The 18148-nt window shown below is 49.7% G+C and overlaps 1 protein-coding gene across 1 annotated transcript; it reads left to right on the forward strand.

Moving 5' to 3' along the window:
• Window positions 1-11678: 11678 nt before the first annotated feature.
• RASSF10 (Ras association domain family member 10) lies at window positions 11679-13016 on the forward strand (the record flags this gene model as incomplete). Its single annotated transcript, XM_084207111.1, has 1 exon — window positions 11679-13016. The coding sequence occupies one exon, from the start codon at window positions 11679-11681 to the stop codon at window positions 13014-13016; it is 1338 nt and encodes a 445-aa protein (XP_084063237.1).
• Between the last annotated feature and the right edge of the window lie 5132 nt (window positions 13017-18148).

Genomic DNA, 18148 nt, shown 5'->3' on the forward strand with positions numbered 1-18148 from the left:
TGTGGCGACAGAACCAGGGGAAACAGCTTCAAATGGAAAGAAATGGGTTTAGATGAGACAGCAGGAAGAAATTCTGCCCTGTGAGGGTGGGCAGGCCCTGGCACAGGCTGCCCAGGGAAGCTGTGGCTGCCCCTGTGTTCCAGATTTCAAGGCTAGATGTATTCTATTGCCAGCAGTTGTCTGGTGTCAAGTGGGCAATGCTCCTTATCTCTCTTCCTGAGTGACCATAATGAACAGGGGGACATCTGCTGATAAGGGGCTATTGAATGTCACCACATGACTGATAAGAACTATGACATCCCACTGTGACACACTCCGCCCAGAGGGAGGAGCCAAGCATTCCTACCCAGATATAATCTGGAGATTCTGACACACCAGCACCGCTCTTCTCCACTGGACTCCCCAGAGGAACAGCAGCTGCTTCTACTTCCACGGATCTGTGGAGGAAGAATTCACCCCTTTCCTACAGGACTCCCCTGCTCCAACAGAACCACCCCTGACACTGCAGGAGGACTGCAGCCCCTTTTCCAACTGGACTGCTGCCAACACCCTGACCCACAGGGTGTCAGGTTGAGCTCTGACTCTGTCAGTGCTGTTCTAGTGTATTGCATTGTTGTATTTTATCCTTTTATTTTTTCCCCTTCCCTATTAAAGAACTGTTATTTCCTGCTCCCATATTTATTGCCTGAGAGCCCCCTTAATTAAAATTCACAGCAATTGGGAGGGGTGGGGAAGGTTTGCATTCTCCATTTCAGGGGAGGCTCCTGTCTCCTTTAGCAGGCACCTGTCTTTCTAAACCAAGACACTGTGGGCCTGAATCTTAGCCCAACCAGAGCAAGCAGCTGTTCAAATTAGAAGGAGCTCTCATGATGGAAGGGACTTGCAGAAAAATTCCTTTGACAGGAAACAGTGGGAGCAAAGGTGCTGATGGGAAGTGGAATAAGGAAATGGGCTTTCCAGGAGGAAGGACTGTTGAGTTACATTGCCACATTTGTCACTACAAATACACTTGAGCAAAACTGACTGGAAAATCACATTTTCTTTTCTTCTCTTTTTTATTATTTTAAGAAAAAAGAAGTATTTCTAGCCATGAGAAATCTTTTCTGCTCCTAAGGGCAAACTTTGAAAGTGAAGTAACTGCTGCACACATACATCCTATTATTTGTTAGCAGGTTTCACACAGGTAACTTGCTCAAATCGCTTTGAAAACATTTCCTTTCATATAGGAACACAGGAGACAGATTCAAAGCGTGCAGGACTCCTGCTGAATGCCAGAGGCTCTGGAACACTGAACTCAGCACTTTGTAAGATTATCTCCCTTCAAACAAACTTTCTACTGTACTGATTGAAAAGGAAAAGGCAGGTGGGAGCCAAATAATGCTAGAGAGAATTCAAGTCAATTTTCTGCCTACACAGCCTGACAGGACCCCACCCCAGAGCTCTGCTCACCTGAAGACCTGCAATGCCTCATTTGGAAACAATAATTAGCACTATCAGTGAACAAAGAAAACCAAATCTAACAGAAAGTTTAAGAATTGAGCAAATCCTGCATCCAGGTTTCATCGCAATCCTCGGATTAAAAGTTTTCGTCCAAATCCACTCTAATTAAAGATGGTGGGAGCTTTGTGGATATCCAGATGTTCCCACCACACCAACCAGCTGCTCCACTTCCCAGGATTTAGCCTGCTGCACTTTAGGGCCCTCCCTGTCAAACGTGCTGATCCAGGATTTCAGTTCCAGCCCAGAGGCTCCATGTCCCTGACTGGGGCTGCAGGATGGGTGAGCAGGGATTCTAAGGAGGGAAAGATGGGACTGGAGCAGTGCTGGGCTGTGAAGATGGCAGGACTGTGTCCTACAGCTCCAAGCACCTCCAGCTTTCCTTGACACCTGTGGCAGCCACCCAGGATCAAGTCCTCACTGATTCAGAATGAAATTCTCCCAGGATTTTCAGTAGGGTTCATTTTTCACTCCTGACACTGCTTCTGTGTTCCTCATGTCGGAGTTTCTGCCAAATATGTGTGGCTTCTCTCTTTTTATCCTCCTTTTCCTTTTGAAAAACCCCATCCCCACAGTGAAGGCTTCAGTTTTCCCTTTCTTTTTTTTTCCTTTTTCTTTTTTAATGGATTGGTTTGCTTTGTTGATTTGGTACAGCACCCTCCCCAGCCCCCAGGAGGAGAGTGCTGGTGGAGCTGGATGATGTTCTGAGGCTGGACACCCAAAGCACAGAGCTCTGGAGCCATAAACAGCTCGACAAGGCTGTGCCTCTGAGCAGAACACTGAGCACTGACAAGTTCCTTAGGAAAAACAGGCCTCGAGCTGTCAAGAGTGCTAAAACTCTAAGGTGGAGAAAAATCACTAAATTTTCCTGCTCAAAGGTTAAGAAGCACTGCCAAAACCAATGACTGACGTTGGCACAAGGAGGATAGAAATGAAATGCAGGAATGAAAGGCTGAAAAGAGTAGAAGACTTGTCATGACAATGAGGGATTTAAGTTTTGGGCACAAGAATTTCCTAGTCTCAGTTTAGACAGTTCCCCTTACTTAAAAACAACGAGCTGACCAAGTTTTGGAGCGAAAGTTGCATTTTCTCATGGTAAAATTAAATTTCCTTGCTAAAGCAAAGTATATGGGATTCAAAGTATATGGGATTCAATTGCAATAAAAAAACTGAAGGCAGTACAGCTTGAGAAAGATGCCTGAACGAAAGCTTAGGCTGATGTAAGCCATCACAGCTTTAAGAACTTAATTGACTTTAAACTACTAAAAATCTGATTTATGATGAATATTCCTAGTAGAAGTAGCAGACTCATTCGTTTCCTGCACATAAAACACACCCAAATTGACTTTATTTATTATTTCATCTACTCATTAGTGACACATAAGTCTCAAGTCCACACTGGATGTAAAACATATATACGGGCCATTACAAGAGCAGCCCTTGCAGATGGCACATATAAAATAATTTAAAAGTTACTGCTCTGCAGTCATGAATGGCCAGGGAACACCCTAAATGTGGCCTTCTGGTGCTGTTTTTCCCACTGAAGAATCATCTTCTGACGGCTGACTTGCCAGGCACTGGGGAGAAACGCATGGAAGGCAGGCAGAGCCACCAGCTGCCACCTCAGGAGGCCCACGGGGCTCCCTGGGAATTGTTTGGAAAGTAAAGGCTGGGGCTGGAGGCTCATCCCAGTGCCAAGGGAATGACAATGCAGAGCCCAGCACAGCCCAAGGAGCTGCTGATGGATGGAGCATCGTTCTTGCCCAGCCACAAGGCAGCCAGGGGACACAGCCTTACTCTTGGTACCAGTGTCAATTCATGAGCTCAGCTGAAAAGACCCTGCTGCCAAGGCCCAGCATTGCACAGAAAGGCAGGCACAGGGATAACCAGCCTCCTCTTCACCTGTTGCAGGTAATACCTGTGTGTTTTGGTGAGGATTTGCCATTGCAGGCTCTCAGTCTGGTCCCCATTCCTGCCAAGATCATTCACTACATTCTACAGTGCTGTGTCAATTCTTTCTCCTGTCAATGCTGCTGTCACTTTCTTTAAAACAAAGCTCCAGAAAGTGTCAGAGCAGACTGATTTTCTTGACATCCCCCGAATTTCTCTTATTTTCCTGGTGCTGCATTTGATGTCATCTCTCCCTCCCTTCCATTGCAATTTCATCCACACGCCTCAGCTGGGGTTCACACTGCCCTATTAAGCTGAAGGAAAAGGACAAAGTGAAATATTTTAAATTATAAAAAGCAATGCAACAGGTTCTAAACAATCCAGGTGTTCCTGCAATGTTCCTGTTCAGACGTGTGCTGAGGGAAACCCATAATTTCCTGAGATCTCACCGTCCTCTCAGGGCTCTCAGGAAAGCCAGGCTCCAGAGAATAACACAGCTCATTTTCCCTGCTGCATGCACCCAACTCCAGGGCTTTTCCCACATGACTTTAACTTAGGTTCCTTTCTCACACTGCATGTTGCACACATGTTTTTTCACCAGCCTGAGCTGCCCCTCATTTTATTTTCTGCCACTCAGGACGTATTTGCTCCAGGGAAAGAAAGGCACCATGGAAATCTTGCTTCCTAAAGAGACTTCTGGCCTCTGGACCTAATTCTGTTGCCACTGCCAGTGTCAGGATGAGGTCAGTGAATATACACTGTCTATATGCAGTTCATACTCTCTTTAAGTCCTTTTGCATTATGTTTTGTTGGAATATTTTTTAAAGCATATGCATTTATTAACCTATAAATTTTATTTACTCATTCGACCTCCCCATAAAGGCTGATTCCAGGGCAGCATGATGATCTACCATGAATACAAAAGAACAGTGCTTAGAAATGGCTCAGAGATACAAAAGTCTTGAAGAAATAATACAAAAGTTCAGAAGAAAGGCTTTGGGAATGTTTTCTGCAAAGAGTTGGAAGATCACAACTAGAGAGAATGAGGCTGGAGAAGATAATAACCACGCAGTCCTAATTCAGTAAGGATTTCATTATAACTGAAAAGGAAATTGCACCTCTTACCTGTGGATTCATGGCTTTGTATTTAAACCTTACCTGAATACAGCCCTGTGCTACAAAAGCTGAAATCAACCACTGGTCATAAAAACAGAACAGGTAAACCAGCTTGCCTGCTCAGTACATTTACAGGAGCCAACTTCAAACAGTTCTGTGCTAATACTGGCAATACTGAAAGCTCTGTTCAATCATTCAAGCTCCGAGAATTCATTTGTCCTCCCTCACTCCAATCTGCCAAAACATCCTACTGCAACAATGCATCCTGCTCGTGCCACAACTCACTTCAGGGAGGCCTCTGAGCTTTTAGAACATATTTCTAAAAATACAGATATATTTCTCTGGAGAAAAAGATGTCACTAACCTAAACACCTGATATAGAAATAGGGCCCCACTTGCACACGGAGCTTTTGATTCTTGCAGGCGTCCAGATGAAGGTGTGCGTGGGGTGGTGGGGTGAGCATGCCCATTTCACAGCCACAGACAGGAGCACAGTCACTGACTGTTCTGCAGGTGCAACACTATGCAATGAAAGCCAAAGGCTCTCTCTGTAGCTGCAGGAATTGCCTGGCAGGATGCAGTGCACAGGGCCTGCCTGTGAGCACACGCGAGCTGGGCGCGTTTGCCAGGACCCGATGCCAAGGGGGATCTCTGCCTCCGTGGCAGGGATGTGAGGAACCACATCACCCACACTGCCAGCACAAAAACAGAGGTTTGCTCGTGCCTAGCTGCTGGTTCCAAGCCCCAGCGCTCCAGGGCCAGCTCCCAGCGAAGCCTGAAGCCAAAAGGGAAGAGCTGTGTCACTGATCCCAGCAGACACAGGGCAGCTCCTCTGCCCAGCCTCCACAGAAAAAACAACAGAACTCTTCACTAACCATCACCCCCATTAAGGCCAGAAAGCTCCAGTCCCTTCCACAAATGTCCAAGTGATCTGGAAAAGAGCTCATCAGTATTTCTGTGGGAAATTCTGCATTCTCTGTGCTGCAGGAGCACAGAGTTTCCTTAGTCAGAAGAGAAGGTGGACCCCAAAGGAAATTCACAGGCTGGCTTGGGGAGCATCCACAAGAGTATTTGGGGCAGTTAAAAGCCTTCATGACAAATCTCAGGAAGGCAATCTCATCTCTTTTGAGCTTCATGGTCAAAACCAAAGAAAGAAGCACTCGAGAAGCGAGACACTTGAACGCGGTCTCAAGGGATTAGGGAACCATTTAAGGTAAAAGCAAAGAATTTACAAGTGCTAAATAATTAAAGTTACCAGATTTGCACTGAGTATTCCAGAATTGTAGACTGCTTTGGGTGGGAAAGGACCTTATAGACCATCCAATTCCAACACTTCTGCCATGAGTAAAAGACCTCTAGACCAGGTTGCTCAAAACTTCACCCAGCCAGGCCATGTACACTTCCAGGAATGATGCAGCCACAACTTCTCTGGGCAACCTGTGCCAGTGCTGTGCCACTGTCATAGTGCAGAACCTCTTCTGTCCATCTAAATCTACCCTCTTTCTGTTCAAAGCCATTGCCCCATGTCCTGCATGACCCCAGAAGAAGGTGTCACTGGGTACCTCAGCCCTCTCCATGCCCAGGTAACCAGGTGTCCTTTCCCCCATGGAGACCCCCACGTTTCCCCACTCCTCCTTTTATCACCAACGCACCCACAGAAGCTCTCTCGTCGTCCTGGATGTCCCTGGTCACCTTCAGCTCTGTCAGGGCTTTGGCTTTCCTCACCTGACCCCTGAATGCTTGGACAGTCCCTCTGCATTCCTCACAGTCAGCCTGCCTTTGTTTCTGCCCTCTGTAGGCTTCCTTTTGGCACTTGAGCTTGTCCAGGAGCTCCTCGTTCATCCAAGCAGGTGTCCTGGTATTTTTGCCTGACTTTTAATTTGTTGGGATGCGTCACACCTGAGCTTTGAGGTTTTCTGCTCCATTCAACTATTTCTGTCCTCTTCCTTTATATCTGAAAGAATATCTGAAGAATATATCTGAAGAATATCTGAAAGAAAATCTGAAACAGAAGGTGTGAAGGGAGAAGGATTATTTCCTGTCCCAAGACCATATATAACAAAGAAACAAACACAAATTGTGTTTGAGATTCTGTTTGAAGAAGGGAAGCTGGAACTCTGGATTCTCAGCACTGATCTCTGCTGCATGACACTGGCTGAGCCTTCAAGGCAGGGACAGTCTCCTCCCATGCATTTCCATCACAGCCAGCCCATCAGGACTGCCAGGCTGCACTTTGATATAAATATATAATTCTTGACAATTTTCCTTAATGGCAGTCTATAGACACACCTGCCCTTTGGAAGCACTGCAGAGGGATTTAGCCAGGCAGCCAGCCCCCACTGATTTCACTGGAGATAGTTTCCTTCTGACATACCTGTTTGTAGCCTGGGTGTGTGCACATGAAAAAGGCTGTTGGATGGAGCAGCCAAAGCAATATAACCCAATATCAGCTGCCATTATGCAAACGGGCCACACCACAGCCTTCCCAAAAGGATCTCACGAGGATGGAGGTACCACCAGCCGTGTGAGGCAGAGAATGACTCCAGATTTCCAGATATGTCACCTGTGCTGGTTGCAGAGGTGGAATTCAGAAGCAGGACAGCACCCATCAGCTGCCAGGAACTGAAGGAAGCAGGTCAAGAGGTCCCAGAGCTTATTGCTTACAGGAGCTCTCCAGCTGTTCATTACACTTCCTACAAGCCACCTCTAACAAAAGTGCCAGTTCCTTCACTGTCTCCAGCACAACACCTGAGAGTAAAAAGCACTGTCCAGTCTAAAGCTGCTCAGATGCAAACTGAACACGGCAAAGTCTGAGACTACCGACTGTTCTGGCTGCAGTCTGCACGCTGCTGCTGCCACAGGGGCAGTTTTACAAGTGTTTCACTCTGTGCATGCTGACTAGGGATGATTTGGTTATTCACAGCACGATTTGGTTATTCAGCTTTATACCATCAGGAAAAACTGGGTGCAAAAGAGAAGAGCACCCGTGAGAGAGTGACCTGCAGGCTGCAGTAGCCCCTTCCCTGTTCATCAATCTGCAGAGGCCAGCAGCCACTGCAGAACCTGAGACACTCCCAGTCAGGTTCTGCCCCAGGACTCCATCCATGTTTGCTGGGGCAAAATGTTAGGAGGCAACAAATGAAAAGCACTGAGAGCTAAACCTCCCAAAAAGAGACGAACAGAGGAAGAGGAGCTGGGAAAGCAGCCTTGCTGCTCAGCATCACAACAAAGAGCAGCTTCTGCAGACAGTGATGGCTCAAAAGATTACCAGTTCCAGCCTGCCTTCGCTCATCCACCTAGGCTGTGTTCTTTTGAACTGTAACCTCAGGAAAAATAAGTAAATTGTCCTGAGAGTGATCTAAAAAGTAAAAGCAACTTCGCCGTGGAAAAACAGAAAAAATACCCTGAATGTGACTCTGCAGCCTTTCTCCATTTAAATGCATTTAAAAGAAATTTATTCTGGGTCTCAAATAGAGGGTTCTAAGAGTTCCTCCTCATTCATGCTCTATGAATTATGGAAGCAGAAAGCACATTTGTATTTATTTGGTTTAGTTTCAAAGAATTAAAGATAAGGTCTTGTATAATTTTGTTTATTAAAAAAAAAAAAATCAGGCCTGCAATTTCATTGTGATAGTTCAGCTCAAATTAAAAAAAAAAAAAAAAAAAAGCCAACAAACCAGAAACAGATACCTCACCATTCAACCCCCTAACAGGAATGCCCTTCTTATCACAAAATACTTGCTAAGTTCATTGCACACCTCAGTGAAAAGGAAAGAATAGAAAGAATGTCACATGAAATACACCTGATTTCTCATCACTTGGCCTTGTAATTCTCCTGTAGTTCGTAAAAATAAACTAGTCTATACCCGGACTTGAACTTCTCAATACAGCCTAAAATATTAAGCTCAAAAATCTCCTTTTTGGGCTTAGGCAGCTCTTAAGAGTATCATCAACTTTGAGTTTTTGCCATTTATCAAACAAACCAAAACCATTCAGGCCATGAAGGAAGTTCTGGATAGCCTTCTGCCAAGGAAGTTTGTGCCTCTGAAAAAGAGCTGCCAGCTGTGCAGCGAAAAGGCAGCACAGAGACAGCCTCTGCATTACAGGAGACCACAGTTACCAGGTTTGAAATTTTAATCCTGTGCTGTGCTTGTTGCAGAAGCTGTAGAAGACCTCATGCAGCCCTGCTCTGTGGGGAAGGGAGTGGAGAGGGGAGCAGCTGTCCTTCTCTCCAGTTTGATATTCCAGTGATGCTGTTAAGTGCTGCTGGTTTGCAGGCACAGTCAGCTGGAGGAGATGTTTGAAGGAGCCCGTGTGCCACCTTCTCCCATTGCCTCACCGAGGGAAATACTGTCTGCTGAGCTTGCACTTGGGCTCTATCATCACCATCTGCAGCTGTTGCACTAACACATTCCTCCTCACCTCCCTGTGAATGGAGAGGAGGAGAGGATGGAGTTCAGTGCCTGATGGTGCCAGAGTGAAGGGACCTGATTTGCCTCATGACTCTGCCGCTGCCTCGCTGTACAACCTCAGGCAAGGCTCTCGATTCCTTCAGGCCAGGGCATTCTCATATTTGAAATTAGATAAGAGCTCCACCTTCCTCTGCAGGATGCTTTAATATCCTGGCAGGAAAGGCAAAAGGTTGCCTGCCTTCAGTTGCCTTTTGGGGTTCAGCGCAGCAGGGCCCAAACTTTGCTTCAGGTACAGCACTACAAACTTCTGAAGCCTTGCCAGCAGCTTCCTGAGCTTGCAGACAGACTAACCCCAAACTCCTGAGGGTTAAACTTGAGATGCAGCAACGTGATTTTTGAATGCCATCTTTTAACCATGGACCATACACACACACACACACACACACATATATCCTACCAAAATCAAGTGTTTGCCTTCTTAATCTTAATTGTACTATGCTGCCTCCAACCAAACTGCCAACATCTTCATCGTCTCTCTGGCAATGCTGCCTTGGGGCTTCACTGGGGAGGCAGAGCCAGCTTTCCATCCACAGAGATGTGGTCAGGGGAAGATGGAACGATCATCTTGCAATTCCATTGCACCAAGCCAGGCTTGGATACGGGATAGATACAGGCAGTCAGACGAGTCGGAGCAGCTTGACCTGTGGGGAGCATCAGATGCCTCTTCACATCACAACCTGCTCTTCCTGTACTGTTCTCTGCCAAAAGAAAATAGGTACAAAGACATTCTCATAGAAAACACATGTAAAACAAGATCAAAACTAAATGGGAAAGGCAGGGAGCCACCAGGAAAGGAGTTGGACAGTTTCTCACTGCCTCATGAATCCCTTTGAGCACCTGAATCTTCAGAAGACAACAAGGAATGGTCTGTTCTCCCAGCTTTCCACCAGCCTGATGAAAGCAACAAGGCTTCTTCTCCTACTCTCCTGAAGAGTTTTTTAAAATTTGGAACCTCCCAGAGTCCAAGCTGAATCACAGTGTCCTGTTTCACATCCCTTCCCTGCTTAACACCCCATTATTCCGGGGCAGTGGGAGCTGTCAGGGGTGTCCCAGAGTCCTGACCAGCTCCTTTGTTGAGGTCATGTTGTTCTCTTACAGGGCTGCCACTGCTGGACCCACCTTCCTCTGTCCCAGAGAGGATGATGCTTTTAGCCACAGCCAACCCACTGAACACAAAACCTGCACACCCTGGGAATACCCTGCCACCAGCCAACACTTCCCTCTGTACTTCTGACACATCCTGAGAGCAAGCACCTCGCCCTGGGAGCTGGCAGTGCCAGGCTTTGCCGTTGGACAGGAATATGCAGCTGTAAGGCACGGTGGCTGTGGTCAGGAAGCAAACCCAGCCCGTCACCGTCACCCCTATCTCGCGTGCCCTGATTGCAACAGGCGGTGGCCAGCTGGGTTTGGGATCCTCTGACCTGCAGCAGTACCGGAAAGGGAGGCTGGCAGCAGGAGCAGGATCCCGGTGATCTCCAGCGGCAGGAATGCTGGCACTCGGTGGTCCCTCTGCCCACTTCCTCGGGCTGCACGTCACGCCCCGCCACCGCAATTAGCTGAATTACGCAGCCAGAGCAGGGCTCGGATTGCTTCCCCAGGACTGGTCCTTGCATGGAAATGCGGGACAAGCTCACACAGGCGCTGCCCACACCGAGCCTGTTAATTTTAGGAGAAAAGAGGTCATTAGGCTACGTAACTGCTCGCTCGCTGTTCGGCGTGCCCCAGCCCCGCTGTTTCTGACAGCGGAATGACCGGAGTTAGGCTGCAATGCCAGGACTCCGTTCTGTTCCGCTGACCGAACACAGACCTTATCCAGGCAAAAACCTTCCCCACACGGCACACCGATTTTATCGGCTCTAAAACTCCCTCGGAAGGTACAGATCGGCCTTCAGGTTTGAGACAGTTTTCTTCCTTTGCCCATTAGAGTACTTTTTTAATCATTTAGAAAAGCCTAGGTCCGTGAACCCTGTGATGCAATCAGTGAAAACCAGTGCCAGAATCCTGCGTTTTATTACTATTTTTCCCATCTTCTAATTTTAATCGGCACTCCGAGACCGATCCCGTTCCCATCAAAGTACGCAGCAAGCTCCCATTAAAATCTGGCTCAGCTAGTATTTTAATAACACTTAGACATTCCCGTCCTTTGCATATTTCATCTGCAAAGTGCTTCACAAACATGAATTTCCTAATTACAGGCGGATGATTTACTAAAACTGGAAATTCCTCACTAGTTCTGGCTTTCCCTTTGAAGCTCCAAGGATTCGCTCTTGTCCCTCGGCACTTTGGAAGGTCCCCGACGCCGCTCGCTCGCTGGTTCACGGCACGGGGCACGGAGGAGAAGGACACGGAGCACGGAGGCGCCGCGCCCCGAGGTGTCCGCGCCGGCGGATCTCCGTGCGGGCTGCGGGGCGGGAGCCGCGGGGCGCCCACGCGGGGACAGCGCGTCCCGGGGGAGCGCGGGCAGCGGCGGCACCGCGGCGGCTCCCGGCGCACCGGGCCGGCCCCCCCGCCCCCGGCGGCCCCGCCGCACCGGGCAGGAAGGGGTGGAGCGGCCGGCGGAGCGCACGGGCGGGGTGCCGCGGGCGGGGAGGGGACGCCAAGGCATCCCGGCCGCGCCGCGCCTCCGCCGAGCGCTGCCCATGGAGCGGCTGCCCGGCCGGCGCTGAGCCCGCGGCCCCGGACGCCCGCCCGCAGCCGCCCCCGATGGAGCCCGAGGAGCGGAAGATCTCGGTGTGGATCTGCCAGGAAGAGAAGCTGATCTCCGGGCTCTCCCGGCGGACCACCTGCTCGGACGTGGTGCGGGTGCTGCTGGAGGACAGCCACCACCGGCGGCAGCGCCCGGCGCCGCCCGAGCCCGCCGGCGGGATGCTGTCGGGGCCGCCGCACTCCTACTGCATCGTGGAGAAGTGGCGCGGCTTCGAGAGGATCCTGCCCAACAAGACGAAGATCCTGCGGCTCTGGGTGGCGTGGGGGGACGAGCAGGAGAACGTGCGCTTCGTGCTGGTGCGCAGCGAGGCTTCGCTGCCCAACGCCGGGCCGCGCAGCGCCGAGGCGCGGGTGGTGCTGAGCAAGGAGCGCCCCGGCCGCGGCCTGGGGGCGGCCCGAGCCAGCCTGGCGCTCACGCAGGAGCGGCAGCGGCGGGTGGTGCGGAAAGCCTTCCGCAAACTGGCCAAGATCAACAAGAAGCGGCAGCAGCCGCTGGCCCGGGAGGCCTCGTCGGCGGAGAGGATGGAGACGCTGGTGCACCTGGTGCTCTCGCAGGACCACACCATCCGACAGCAGATCCAGCGGCTCCGCGAGCTGGACCGCGAGATCGACAGGTACGAGGCCAAGATCCACCTGGACCGCATGAAGCGGCACGGCGTCAACTACGTGCAGGACACCTACCTGGTGGGCACGGGCGGCGGCGAGCCCGAGCCGGGCCGGGAGCCGGGCCAGCCCGCCGCCGGCCGCCCCGAGGAGGACTACGCCAGGAAGTGCGAGGAGGTGCTGCAGCTGCAGGAGCAGCGGGCGCAGCAGGAGGAGCTGCTGGAGCACCTGGCCGCCGAGATCCAGGAGGAGCTCAACGAGCGCTGGATGAAGCGGCGGCGGGAGGAGCTGGAGCTGGCGGCGGGGCCCGGGCTGGCCGACGCGGACTGCGACACCACGGAGCTGAGCGGCGGCGAGGGCGAGCTGCACCTGGAGCACGAGCGGGTCAAGACCCAGCTGAGCACCAGCCTCTACATCGGCCTCAAGCTGAGCACGGACCTGGAGGCCGTCAAGACCGACCTGGACTGCACGCAGCGGGCGTGGGAGGACAAGGAGCGGGAGCTGCAGCGCCTGCTGGAGACGCTGGGCACGCTGGACGTGGCGGAGGCGGCGGCGGAGCCGCGCGGGGCGGCGGGCGGGGGGCGGCCGGCGGCGGCGGGGGGCGGCTGGCTGGAGCAGGCGCGGGCGCTGCGCAAGGACCGCGCCGACAACGACGAGGACTCGGACACGGGGCTGAGCTCCATGCACAGCCAGGACTCGGACTCGCTGCCCGTCTGCGAGTCCCTCGTGTAGCGCCCGCCCGCCCCGCCGCAGCCGGCCCGGGCGGGGTGCCGGGGCGCAGGGCGGCGGAGCGCTGCGGGCGAGTGTGGGGCAGGTGAGGAACCTCCCGGCGCAGGAGGCAGTCGCGCAGAGGAAACGTTTTAATTTGAGCTCTGGAGTTCGAACTTGTTCTGACTAGTCGTCCGCGGGCAGCGCTCGGGCTGGCTCGCCGGTACTTTTATCTAAGGAAGAGAAAACCCGCAGCGTGTTTGTGTTTCGTTCACGTCTGGGGTTGCTCGCTCCTTGAATCCTGCCGCTTTGCTTCCCTCCGAAGCTTCTCTTGCCGGGCCTTTTCATCCTCCGGGCTGCCCACGATCTCCCCGCTGTAGTCCAGCTCCGGGCCAGCCCCCCCTCCTTCCCCGAGCGAAGGGCCGGGGCGCGCTCCCGAGCGGGGATCAGCATCTCCCCGACAGGTTCTCGGCATTGCAGAGTCAGATGGAGGCTTCTGGGGGGTCATACTGGGCCCTACTGGCCGTCACAAATACACCCGGCTCCTTTACAGGCTAAAAGTCGCGACACCAAAGCTGCTGATCATTTAAACGCTGCGGAGGGAAGGAAAGGGGCGCCGGTCCTGCTGACACTGGGATCTCCCAGGGCGCCGGCGTTTGGACGGTACTGCAGTTCCTTTTGGCAACGAAAAGGGGTGATAAATCACTTCCTTTTTTTTTCTTTTTCTGAACAACAAACTAAATCAAGATATAGGTTATCGTGCATTAACTCTGCTCTGCGTAGTGCTTTTCCTTATGCGTAGATAAGAGTGCTTTGTTTAAAGGCGTACTGAGAAATCTGTTAGTATCTGTAGCCGTTTGACAGCCGTGGAAGGCAATTAGCAGTGCCTGTATGTACACAGCCTTCAACTACATTTTTTCACTAGGCTAGCTGATCTTTGGCTGAGCTTGGTTGTAGATAAACAAAGTACAGAATCAGGTCGAGCTACCGTTTTTAATAACATAGTTCATGTCAGGCCAAGAGATGCAACGATAAAAGCATGACTCAAGCCCTACCTGCACTACAGCTTAATCTTTTCAGTTATTCCAATAAAACGAAAGAGCAGCCATCAGCTGTAACATGCATTTCACTTAACTGCCAAATCTTCCTCTGCAGCTTAACTCTTGCCCAAAACGTATGGTCTGCTCTTGCAATAAGAGACGTTCAGGATTCTTGTGTTCCAGAATAATTGCAGAAATACTTTAGGCGGTGAGAGGCCAGAGAATGTTGAGTCAGGTCCCACTGATGGTGTGAACTTTTTAAAACTTCTGAGATTATTATTTATGTAAGATTATTTATAAAAGTTTTCGTTTAACAATAAGAAATGGTATAAAAAAAGGGGTACACCAATAGACCAGTTCTTTATTTTCATTAAAAACCTCGCAGCCCTCTCACCCAAAGACTGAGTTCCATGCTTGCAGCGTTCTTGTTGGTAAGAATTCTGATGGACATCAGGAAATTAGGTTGAGTTTGAAAGCAAGCAGAGAAATACTGTCTGTGGATTTGCAGAGGCTGTACAATTTTCTATATGCTATGACTCTTGATAAATGTTATTCCACTCGATGGGTCTCAGCTGTAACAAACTGCGGTTTATTTTAAACACTGATTATATAATTGTTTTTCATATTTAGTCAACCTTGGGAAATATTTAAGAACCTATTTTTAGAGCTAATAAAACTCTTAATAAGGCTAAACGGGTGTTCCTAATTGAGTGTGATTTAAAAACCACAGGGCTGAGATTCCGTGGGGTTAGCCTGTGTGCAAAGAAAGATACACCAAGGGATGATGGCATCGTCCCCTCGCTTTCTGATGGCCCAAGGGGCTCCCTCAGGTACCAGTGGCAGTGCCCTGTGCTCAGCAGGGACGGTGCAGTGGCATTTGGGAGCATCAGCACACGCCCCCAGTGAGGAATTTGGGTTTTTGTGGAACAAGTGGGGTCAGGCGAGCCCCACTGCTGTGAGGGGCGGGTGGATGTGAGGGGTGGGTGGTGCAAGGACCTGCTCACAGCTTCCCCCTTGGCCCAGATCTGATGATGGCCCTGCAGAGCTGCTGGCCCCTGCACCCCCTGGCTGAGCACGCTGCAGGTGGCACTGCAGTCTCCAGGGTTTGCTGGCAGCTAGAGGGAATTCTTAGGGGCACCTACTGCACTGTGTTCTTACATCGTGCAGGCGAAATCTGGTGAATTTATTTGATGTTTAAACAGTTACAAGTGCAAGAGGCTCACAGATTGAACTCCAGCATCCTCCCAAATCCCTATTGCTCTCAAACCATTATTGAAACATTTAGGGTAGAGGAGGAAATCGCTGTTTGTGTTGGACCAGGCACTTCTCCCTTCCCTTCTGGGCTTGTATATCCTCACTCAGATAACAGAGACAAGCCACGGGATGCTTGTCAGGGAATTTGGCTCTGGGGTTTTGCTGGGCACATGGCCAAGGGTTAGAGAGCTGATTCAGAATCTCAGGTAGAAGGGCAGAATTTTTATCTCCTTTGCAGTTCAGACACAAGGGGAGAGGGAGATAGCAGCAGAAAACAACGCTGACCAACGCCGTGAGGGAAATCTACCTTCCAGCACCACCAAGAGATCCAACACACACAGGCTTTGGGGATATTTTAATACCATTCTCTTCTGTCTTTCAGAGTTGATTCCAACCTAATCTTTCTCTGTTCCTAAGACAGATAGAGATAGCCATGAATTAAATAGGAACCCAACAGCACTACAATTTGTGTGAATCATGTATGGTATCAGGTTGCCCTATCTGTTCAACAGCCTGCTGCTCAAAGGGCTCCTCATGGACTGAGGCCACCAGGCTTTTCTCAGACAATGGCTCCAGAAATCAAAACTTTTGTCCAGGAGATACAAATCACAGAACCATCAGGCCTTCGTTCCAGGCACCCTTTAAACAAGAATTACAAAGCACTCCTGCACAGGTCCTGTGTGTTTGCTGCCCTTGGCCACGTTTTTCCTGACCCTTTCTGGCACTTTCTGTGTGCCTATTCAGGAGGTCATGGGGCCTGGCAGTGAAAAATAAAGATGAGCTTTAATTTAGGTGAGGCTCTGATGGGGCTCGATGCACAGTCACACAAATGTTTTTGGCAATGACAAGGTAGGGTGGTAAAAATGAGAAACTGGAGGCCCTTGGAAAGGGGGAGCTGATCCTTTCAGCAATGGGCACTGCTTCATGCTGACTTGCACGCTGGCAAAAGCTTCCTTCAGGCTGTAAATCTGCCCCACTCCCAGTCTAAGTGAAGGTTTGGAAAGTGGAAAACTGAGGCTGGAGCTGAACTTCTTTGACATCAGTTACACTCACCTATATTAAACCCAAAATAAGCCAAACAGCACAGCTCTTAGCCTTGCCCTCCTTTCAAAAACCCACTATCAAGCAATATCATCAGAAGGAAAACTCTGTGTTGAATTTGATATATTTCTAGTCCTTAGCCTGTGTAAGAGGTCTGCCAGTTTGAATGAGCACTTTGTGGGAATATCATTTGATGCCTTCAAGAGGGGAGGAAAATACATTTACTGTAATGAACACCACTGGCATGCAAAGTGAATGACCTATTGATTATTGCCACGGATTCCAAACCAGCCTGCAGGCAGCCAGATCACAGCCTGGCTCTTTTATGGGGACAGATCCTTTCCCAAAGAGCCCATGGGCCAGCTTTCAGACAAGATACAGTCAAAGGAGGGAAGCAGGCAGGTGGGTGTGAGAAAAGGAAAACATGTCATTAAGCTTTATTATTTACTCCTTGCATGAAATGTTCCAGGTTTACTTTAAAAATAATCTGTGTTCCTGTGTCTGGACACACGTGTGCAGAAATTGACCCCCCCTCCCAAGTTCCACACAACTCCTGGAGTTTTTCTCCCCTCTTTAATTTTCACTGAGCTGGGAATGCAGCTAACACATGAAAAGAGCAGCAGAGGCCTTGAAATAACAGGTCTGGTGAGCTGTGCTGGTTAAGGAGTTGAAATGCAAGCCATTGAGGATTGTTGGGAGCAGTTGTCCTTTGAAGTCACTTGATATTATTGCTCCTGAGCTGGCACACAAAGTTTAGAGAAATGGGCATGGCAAAGTGCAGGGAGCCTTGCATGCATCTCACTCCTTTTCTCTAAACTCTCATTGCTAAATGAACTTGGAAGCTTGACAGAAAGGAAAAAAATTATTAAACTCAAAGCAAATCTTGGCTTTGGGTGCAAATTAGCCAACTATCTTCAAGCAGAATTGTCAAATGGTATTTTGAGAAGCACTGTTCCCATAATTTACTGCATCACTTGTGTAAAGGCATCAGAGCAGAGCCTTCCATGCAGGGTGGATTGTCACACCCTGTCACAGGCTGAATGACACACGGAGCTGGCCACTGATTCCTTAGAGGGCTACAGCACTAATTCTGCTGGGGCATGGCAGTGTACCCTCAAAATACAGCTTCTGCAGGCTTTACACACTGCCTTCATGTCAGCCTGTTACACTTCAAGCTTTGTTTGGACAGTTCCATTACAATCCCCTTACCTCAGTTTCAAAAATGTTCCAGAAAGTCACTGATGTTCCATGAAAAAACAGTTTCCACTCCCAATAACTTCTGTCCCCCCTTCCTGCCAACCTGCTCCTCCCCTCTTCATCAGCACCTGCTCTGAATTTCATGAATAGCTTTGTTCAAACTGCTGGGCTCCATGGGTCAGAATTGGAAGAAGAAAAAGAGAAGAGAAAGAAGAAAGAGAAGAGAAGAGAAGAGAAAAGAGAGAGAAGAGAAGAGAAGAGAAAGAAGAGAAGAGAAGAGAAGAGAAGAGAAGAGAAGAGAAGAGAAGAGAAAGAGAAGAGAAAGAGAAGAGAAGAGAAGAGAAGAGAAGAGAAGAGAAGAGAAGAGAAGAGAAGAGAAGAGAAGAGAAGAGAAGAGAAGAGAAGAGAGAAGAGAAGAGAAGAGAAGAGAAGAGAAGAGAAGAGAAGAGGGAAAGGAAAGGAAAGGAAAGGAAAGGAAAGGAAAGGAAAGAAAGGAAAGGAAAGGAAAGGAAAGGAAAGGAAAGAAAGGAAAGGAAAGGAAAGGAAAGGAAAGGAAAGGAAAGGAAAGGAAAGGAAAGGAAAGGAAAGGAAAGGAAAGGAAAGGAAAGGAAAGGAAAGGAAAGG

Source organism: Fringilla coelebs (assembly GCF_963513975.1).
Source record: "Fringilla coelebs genome assembly, chromosome: 6".
NCBI lineage: Eukaryota > Metazoa > Chordata > Aves > Passeriformes > Fringillidae > Fringilla > Fringilla coelebs.